General features: G+C 42.5%; 1 protein-coding gene across 2 annotated transcripts; it reads right to left on the bottom strand.

The window, feature by feature from the left end:
• Nucleotides 1–1,948: 1,948 nt before the first annotated feature.
• LOC102246369 (mediator of RNA polymerase II transcription subunit 6-like) lies at nucleotides 1,949–4,979 on the bottom strand. Of its 2 annotated transcripts, XM_014548575.1 has the most exons (2): nucleotides 4,654–4,979; nucleotides 1,949–2,934 (listed from the first exon to the last, which is right to left on the bottom strand). In XM_014548575.1, the coding sequence occupies exons 1-2, from the start codon at nucleotides 4,925–4,927 to the stop codon at nucleotides 2,216–2,218; spliced, it is 993 nt and encodes a 330-aa protein (XP_014404061.1). In that variant the 5' UTR covers nucleotides 4,928–4,979; the 3' UTR covers nucleotides 1,949–2,215. The 2 variants fall into 2 exon arrangements, with proteins under 2 accessions (XP_014404061.1, XP_005877323.1); XM_005877261.2 differs by lacking the exon at nucleotides 1,949–2,934 and having other exon boundaries at nucleotides 3,920–4,971.
• Nucleotides 4,980–9,115: the final 4,136 nt, after the last annotated feature.

The raw sequence follows: 9,115 nt of genomic DNA on the forward strand, positions 1-9,115 counted from the left end.
TGCAAGAAAGGTCAAAGGCTAAGGGGCCATTGGGGTTTGGGTTTATTGAACAGGCAAGGGTGAACAGTGGCAGTGGTGGGGGTGGGAGTGGTGTTAGTTTACGTGTAGATGTGTTTGCTATTAACTTCATATTCTTCTGCCAGGAAAGCTGGAGTCCTGGGCCTGACTGCTGGGCTGGGTATCTTCCCTGTATCCTTGGGTTGTCTCTCTTATTGGCACTGGAAATGAGGAGAATGCTAAGGTTTAATGTCCTTTTTATGGCCAGTTTTGGTTGCTGGAACCTTCCTCTTAGAAAAGATACTGGTTCGTGACTGAATGATCTCTACCCACAGAGAAAAAACATCTTCCTCAGAGGGTTGGTTTCTCTTTAAAGCAATGTGTGGCCTCCAAAGGCCCTTCATAAGATGGCTGAGAAAAATCAGAGCAAAGACACTAATGTTTTTCTCTATGTCTCTTTCTCTTCACAGATGAGTTGAAATTCTTGCTTTGGGCCATATGGTGTGGATATTCCAGAAGGAAATTATATAGTGCTCTCTGTTTCTACTCAACTGCTTTTCACTTTGTCAAGTGGACCCTTTGAAGCAGCCTTCTTACCTCAGATTCTGACATGAATAATTGTTTAATTGCCTCTCAGTCTATATAAGATAAAGAACCAGGCCTCAAATTTGTATAATTCTCTTAACCAAACAATAGTGGAACGACCCAGGGCAGGTTTCAAAGAAAGGAAACAATTTCTTACATATGTTAAACATTTTATTTTTTTAAAGTCCTTTGCTCTGTAGTATTTTGTTAAATTGGATAATGCATATGAAGCACTGTGTAAATCATGTAACAATAAAGTAAGATTTTATAACAATTACTGATTTGATTTTCTATATAAAAAGCTGAAGCTCAGAGAAGGGGAGTTACAGCCCCAAATCACAGCAGTTAAGATAACACAGGTGGCCTGATTCCTTACTCTGCCCACTCTCTCCTCTGTACCAGGCACTCCCCCCACAGAGGCTGGCTTCCGAGCAGACTGGGCTGACATGGGCCCACAGGTGTGTTTCCAGATCTGAGCTCCCAGGCACTGACCTCGCCGTCTCCCCTTACAGGCTCAGGTGGAGATTTGCCTTTTTCCTGGTTTAGCTGCTGCCAATCACTCTTCAACAGAGCCCTTGCCCTCAAGCTGGGATAGAGAAGTTGCTACATTCCCTAAATTTAAAAAAATATATAGGTTTTTTTCTCTTTTTTTCTAATCCTCACAAGAGTATATGTTTTTTATTGATTTTTTGGGGAGGGAGTGAGTGGGAAAGGAAAGGAGAGAGAGAGAGAGAGAGAGAGAGAGAGAGAGAGAGAGAGAGAAACATGGATGTGAAAGAGAAACATCAACCGAATGCCTCCAGTTCACATCCTGACTGGGGATCAAACCTGCAACCTAGGTATGTGCCCTGACTGGGAATAGAACGCACAACCTTTTTGGTGTACTAGATGATGCTCCAACGAACTGAGCCACCCAGGCAGTGCTGCTTTTTCTTTAAAAAATAAAACAACAAAAACTATCTCTGAAATAAGGTCACCAACCCATTTCTAGATTTTAAAAAAGCTATTAGCAAATCCTCATTTTTAGGTAGGATGTTGTCTTCAGCTTCATATGTGAAGGAGATGGCTTTAGAGCACTTCTGAGTGGGGCTGAAGCACCCACCATTCTCCCACCCTCTGCCAAGATGGAGCCTACCCTGGGAGGAAGCAGGATACAGGGCCAACGAATCAACACCAGGAACCCTGTGAAGGTTTTACTGGACAGGGACTGGGCCTAGTGCAGGTCTGTTGGGGTCCAACCCCAGCAGGTCCAGGGGTCCAGGGGTGTGTGGACGGAGTCGCCGAAGAAGAAATGACACAGAAACAGCGTTCAGTTGATCAGCAGCCTAGCCAGGTTCTGTTTTTTTTGTTTTGTTTTGTTTTTTCTAAATACTTTAATTTGGTTTCAAACATATGTAAGCAGTACACATGTGAGTGAGGAGGCTGCTCAAGTCCGTAGGGGAAAGGTTACAAAAGATACAAATATCCATCTCAAAAGCATGAGGGTCCTTATATCCTTTCTTAAAGAGCATAAAGAGCAAGCACATTCTACACAAATGAGAGCTGTGACAAAGAATTTCAAAGTTCAAGAGCCTGTCACAGTATGAGGTATAATAACGGACAAGAAGTCTTACAAGCTTCTCTTGTCCAATACTCACTGAAGTCTCATTAGTTTTTCAGGGGGACCTTTAGGGCTCACTGTCTGTTGGATGTTCTTTGTGGCCTCCTTCTCATCAGACTTCACAGTTTCTGGTGTAGGTTCTGCCTCTTTCTTTGTCTGATCCACTGGGACAGGCTTTTCTCCAGACTTTTGCTGCACAAATTTGGGTGGAAATTTTTGTCTGAGGTCTAGGAGTAAAGCATCCACACGTTGCCTCTGGAAAATGGAGCTTGGTTCTTCTTTCCTTTTGGTTTTAGGTTTAACTTTTTCTTGCTCTTCATGATCTTTGAAGTGCCACCAATACCCTTTGGAAGGATGATATCGACAGTATGACATGGCTTCATCAAAAGCTGACTGAATGCCATGCACCGCAGTCAGCACTCTAGAGTTTATAACTGATCCCAAGTATGGTGCCTGGTAGATCACTCCAGCAATGATATAGTAATCAGCCAGTGGGATAACTTGGGTAGGGGACTGCCGCTGTTGCTTCTGGATGATAAAAAGAATGGGCTCTTGAGCATGTGAAAGGATGTATTCCACTCCAACCATCTGATTTAAGTGTTCTAATGTTAGTCTCTGCATTTTGACCACTTCATTATTACACGTTCTGTCGTAAAAAGGATTACTTCTTTCTGAAAAGTAATCTAGGACACTTCCACTGTTCAAAATGGGGATCCATGTACTGTCAACCCAAGAGATTCCCAGTAGATTATCTATAAGAAAGAAACAAAATAATAAAAGATGAGAAAAGAGAAAAAAATCTAATCCTACAAATATTATGTATCTCATGTTGTAGGCACTATAAATAAAAGGAAGACATGGATCCTAACTTACATACTCTCACAGTCTAACAGAGAGACAAGTACACAAGAAAGCAATAACAACTCAAGTGCTATAATAGAAGTACGAATAAATGTGTTATGAGAGCACAGTGGAGGGAGCAGAATACCCTACCTGAGGAAACTGGAATGATTTTTTATGGGGTGAGGGTTTTAGCACTATCCTATCCTATATAATAAAAGGCTAATTTGCAAATAAACCGAATGGTGGAACAACTGAACAACCAGTCGCTATGACCACCAGGTGGTGCGTGCTGACCACCAGGGGGCGTCCGTGGAACACCGAATGCCTCCAGTTCACATCCTGACTGGGGATCAAACCTGCAACCTAGGTATGTGCCCTGACTGGGAATAGAACGCACAACCTTTTTGGTGTACTAGATGATGCTCCAACGAACTGAGCCACCCAGGCAGTGCTGCTTTTTCTTTAAAAAATAAAACAACAAAAACTATCTCTGAAATAAGGTCACCAACCCATTTCTAGATTTTAAAAAAGCTATTAGCAAATCCTCATTTTTAGGTAGGATGTTGTCTTCAGCTTCATATGTGAAGGAGATGGCTTTAGAGCACTTCTGAGTGGGGCTGAAGCACCCACCATTCTCCCACCCTCTGCCAAGATGGAGCCTACCCTGGGAGGAAGCAGGATACAGGGCCAACGAATCAACACCAGGAACCCTGTGAAGGTTTTACTGGACAGGGACTGGGCCTAGTGCAGGTCTGTTGGGGTCCAACCCCAGCAGGTCCAGGGGTTTCCAAAGGTGTGGACGGAGTCGCCGAAGAAGAAATGACACAGAAACAGCGTTCAGTTGATCAGCAGCCTAGCCAGGTTCTGTTTTTTTTGTTTTGTTTTGTTTTTTCTAAATACTTTAATTTGGTTTCAAACATATGTAAGCAGTACACATGTGAGTGAGGAGGCTGCTCAAGTCCGTAGGGGAAAGGTTACAAAAGATACAAATATCCATCTCAAAAGCATGAGGGTCCTTATATCCTTTCTTAAAGAGCATAAAGAGCAAGCACATTCTACACAAATGAGAGCTGTGACAAAGAATTTCAAAGTTCAAGAGCCTGTCACAGTATGAGGTATAATAACGGACAAGAAGTCTTACAAGCTTCTCTTGTCCAATACTCACTGAAGTCTCATTAGTTTTTCAGGGGGACCTTTAGGGCTCACTGTCTGTTGGATGTTCTTTGTGGCCTCCTTCTCATCAGACTTCACAGTTTCTGGTGTAGGTTCTGCCTCTTTCTTTGTCTGATCCACTGGGACAGGCTTTTCTCCAGACTTTTGCTGCACAAATTTGGGTGGAAATTTTTGTCTGAGGTCTAGGAGTAAAGCATCCACACGTTGCCTCTGGAAAATAGAGCTTGGTTCTTCTTTCCTTTTGGTTTTAGGTTTAACTTTTTCTTGCTCTTCATGATCTTTGAAGTGCCACCAATACCCTTTGGAAGGATGATATCGACAGTATGACATAGCTTCATCAAAAGCTGACTGAATGCCATGCACCGCAGTCAGCACTCTAGAGTTTATAACTGATCCCAAGTCTGGTGCCTGGTAGATCACTCCAGCAATGATATAGTAATCAGCCAGTGGGATAACTTGGGTAGGGGACTGCCGCTGTTGCTTCTGGATGATAAAAAGAATGGGCTCTTGAGCATGTGAAAGGATGTATTCCACTCCAACCATCTGATTTAAGTGTTCTAATGTTAGTCTCTGCATTTTGACCACTTCATTATTACACGTTCTGTCGTAAAAAGGATTACTTCTTTCTGAAAAGTAATCTAGGACACTTCCACTGTTCAAAATGGGGATCCATGTACTGTCAACCCAAGAGATTTCCAGTAGATTATCTTGGATATCCACCGCCGCCATAATTCCAAAAGTGTTCTCGGGTTCTCCTTCCGGCGCAGAGAAGATGTAACAACTATGATGATGGAAGCAGAGGGGTGCAGGTCCTCGGGACCCTGAGGAGAAATGCAGAGGGGAGGACAGTGCAGGACCCACAAGAAGGCAGGGAAGGGGAGGAGGCCAGGAGTGCAGGGGAGCGCCAGGTCCTGTGTTTTATTGTCTTGTTACATTTGTATTTATACCAGTTGATTTTAATCCTATCAATTTCTATTCCAAAGGTTAGGGCGTTTCTTATCTCCATTCCAGGGAGTAAAGATTATGTAGCTTAAGCATGATTGTTCGTAGTTAAAGTGATTAACTGCCCACCTGGCACTTAGTTAAGGGGTTTTATTCCCTCCTTAACTTCAGGGAAAAATCCCTACCTGGGGAAACAACCTTTCTTGGAGAGGTGACCTTGGTTAAAACACATAGCGCCAAGAAGGGGAGCAAACATATTAAGAACAGTATGCCATATACGCCAGGTCCCTTGAAACATATGCTGTGCAGATGTTTCTTCCCTGCAGCGACTGTGTCAAGCAGCAAGGATGGACTGGCTTCCGGCACAGGTCTGCCTCAAATCGGCCACTAGGTAGCATGTGGGCTCTTGACTTTGTGCAGGAAAGATTTCATAACATGAGCCCAGGTGATTTTGAGAATATGTGTATTATAGCTGTGGACAGTGATAGGAAGGAAGGGCTTAGGATACAAGAAGCAACAGAAGAGAGCCTAGATGGAGCTGCTATTAGCTCACTGGAAAGTCAGAGAAAAGGGGGGCCTTAGAGACAGGATCAAAGGGTTTATGAGCCTCATGGGGTCCCTTAGAATTTAGGAGCGAGCAGAGATACAAGGTGTGAGTGTGCTCTGTGAGAGTGCATTGTGAGTAGAGTATACTTGTTAAAGCTGGGGACAGTGAAACAAGGACGGGCTTAAGGTAGAAGAAGCAACAGGAGAGAGCCTAAGCTGGGCTGCTTTGGCTCACTGAGAAGTCAGAGAAAAAGGGGGCCTTGGAGACAGTTTCAGGGGGTTAACCTGGAACGAGCTGCCACTGCCTGCTGCTCCCCTGGTTGCAAGTTGCAAGTCTTATGGGAACCTTTAAAGTTTAGGAGAAAGAGATTCGAGGCATGGGTGTACTCTAGCGAGAGTGCATCCATAGATCCTATGTCTTGAGGCTTTTTGTCATTCTTGGGGGGAGGATCCTAGGGGAGGTCTTGAGGAGGGTCTTAGCAATATTCATTAGCTTTCCAAGTGTGTCCTTCAATATGTTGATTCATCAAAATGTGCACATAGGGGAGTTAGGGTTATTATTTGGTTAGTTTTATTTTCAAAGAATGTCATCTAGGAGGGACTAGGCCAGCCATGGGCAAACTACGGCCCACGGGCCGGATCCGGCCCGTTTGAAATGAATAAAACTAAATAAAAAAAAAAAGACCGTACTCTTTTATGTAATGATGTTTACTTTGAATTTATATTAGTTCACACAAACACTCCATCCATGCTTTTGTTCCGGCCCTCCGGTCCAGTTTAAGAACCCATTGTGGCCCTCGAGTCAAAAAGTTTGCCCACCCCTGGACTAGGACCTAACTGAGGCCAGTCCACCCCATGGCATTATGAAATATGTAAACCATTTTCTCTTAAGTATTCTTGGTTAGGGAAGACAAAATCTTGTGGTTCATTTGCTGACTGTGAATTGCTCAAATTATTTGGCCTTGTTTAATTATTTTGTCTCAGTTTCCCTTATTCCACTTGTCAAGGCATTTCCCCTGCTTCTTACTATCCTGTCACAGGGGCAGTACAGGGGAGCCTGAGAGAAGGAGCTGGATGCCTTGAAGAGAGGGTTTCATGGGCATCAAAAGACACCATCAGAGTGAAAGGCAACCTAAGAAGTGAGATTGCAAATCACATATCTGATAAGGGGTTAATATCCAGAATACACAAAGAACTCTTATAATTAGAAAACAATTCAAAAACAAACAATCCCAGTAAAAATTGTGCAAAGAACTTGAATAGACACTTCTTCAGAGAAGATATACAAAAGGCCAACATGCACACGAAAAGGTGCTCAACATCACTAGTCATTAGTGAAATGCAAATCAAAACTACAATGAAATGCTACTTCACACCCATTTGGGTGCTGTTGTAAGAAAAACAAAAATCTCTTGACAAATGAGAGAATAGCAAGTGTTGGTGAGAATGTGGAGAAACTGGTACCCTTGTTCACTGCTGGTGTGAATATAAAATGGTGCAGCCACTGTGGAAAGCAGTATGGCAGTTTCTCAATAAATTAAACAGAATTACCACAAGATCCAGCAATTGGACTTCTGCGTATATACACAAAATAATTAAAAGCAGGGATTCAAATAAATGCAGAAGTGGGCAAAAGTGATGCAAGGAGGGCCAATCAGAATGAATCTTCAGACTTTCCTTGGAAAGGCTGGGCAGGGATGCTGCCTCTTCTCTTCTGGACTAGAATGAGGAAATAGCTGCTGGAAGCCAGAGGGAACCTTAAGGGGAGTAAGCCTTATAAGGTGACACCGAAAAGGGCAAAGGGAAGAGCTAGAAAGAAATTGGATTCTCAGTGACATTGTTGAGCTACTGAGTCAAGCTTTGCCTGAAGTGAGCATTACCTCTAGCACTGTTGGTTACTTGACCTAACAAAATCCCTAATGGTTTAAGCCATTTTTAGTAAAGCTCTCTGTTACTTGTATTCTAACTGATAGAGTTTATTGATGATACATTAGTATACAACTTAACAGTTTACAAATCACAGTATCCAGCTTCATTTTTACAACAGGAATATTCAGAAATTTATTTCGACAACATAAATGGATCTTGCAAATATTATGCTAAACAAAACAAGTCAGACAGAAAAGTTAAAAGCTTATGTTTTCACTCAGATGTGGGATATAAAACTGAAAGAAACAAATAAAAAATAATAGTAATTTTAAAAAACCCCTCATAGACACAAGCAGCAGAATGATAGTTACCAGAAAGAAGGGCAGAGGGTGTCAAATATTTGGTGATGAAAGAAAATTTGATCTTGGGTGGTGGGCACACAATGCAATACACAGAAGATGTATCATAGAATTGTACAATTGAAATCTAGATAAACTTATTAACCCATCTCACCCCAATAAATTTAATTTGAAACAAAAGAAATACAAAAAAGAAAATAGAGACCATGAAGGCATTGCCCTAGGTTAAACATGGTTAAGTAGAAAAGTTATGTGAGGACAGAAGGTATGGACATGTTTTAAAGTTCTCTTCTCAGGGTTTTTTACATTATTTGTCAACCAGATGTAATAAATATTTGTTAAATAAATAAATAAATCAAAGAATAGAGGTGGGATGGTAAAAAGAGTGATAAGTTTTATTTTATTTTTTTGTTTTAATCTTTATTGTTGAAAGTATTACATCTGTGCCTTTTTTCCTCTCATTGAGCTCATCTAGCCACTCCCACCTTCCACCCCAGGCCTTCACCCTAGTGCCTGTGTCCATTGGTTATGCATACATGCATACAAGTTCTTTGGTTGATCTCTTCCCCTCCCACCACCCTCCCCTGGCTTCCCTCTGTGGTTCAACAGACTGTTCCGTGCTTCCATGTCTCTAGATGTATTTTGTTCAACAGTTTGGTTTTGTTCATTAGATTCCACATATAAGTGAGCTTATGTGACACTTGTCTTTTTCTAACTGGCTTATTTAGCTTAGAATAATACTCTCCAGGTCTATCTATGCTCTTGAAAATGGTAAGTTTTTTTTTTTTCTTTTACAGCCGCATAGTTATTCCTGCTGTAAATGTACCACAGCTATTTTATAAACTCATCTACTGATAGGCACTTGGACCATTTCTAAATCTTAGTTATTATAAACTAGAGGCCCAGTGCACAAAAATTTGTGCACTCAGGGGGGTGGGTCCCTCAGCCCGGCCGGCGCCCATTCACAGTCCAGGAACCCTTGGGGGATGTCCACCTGTCGACTTAGGCCCACTCCCCAGGGCATCAGGCCTAAGCTTGCAGTCAGACATCCTTCTGGCAGCCAGGAAGCCCTCGGGGGATGTCTACTAAAGGCTTAGGCCCCCAAGGGATCAGATCTAAACCATTAGTTGGACATTCTTAGTGCTGCCACGGAGGTGGGAGAGGCTCCTGCCACCACCACTGCGCTGGCCAGCCATGAGCC

This window comes from Myotis brandtii, unplaced genomic scaffold (assembly GCF_000412655.1).
Source record: "Myotis brandtii unplaced genomic scaffold, ASM41265v1 scaffold513, whole genome shotgun sequence".
NCBI lineage: Eukaryota > Metazoa > Chordata > Mammalia > Chiroptera > Vespertilionidae > Myotis > Myotis brandtii.

What these genes read in the sequence shown, in the direction of transcription:
- LOC102246369 (XM_014548575.1), bottom strand. Translation starts at nt 4,927, where the DNA reads ATGGCGGCGGTGGATATCCAAGATAATCTACTGGAAATCTCTTGGGTT. An exon ending in GCGGCAGTCCCCTACCCAAG is followed by an intron (nt 2,935 to 4,653) that starts TTATCCCACTGG and finishes TCTTTCTTATAG; the next exon opens with ATAATCTACTGGGAATCTCT.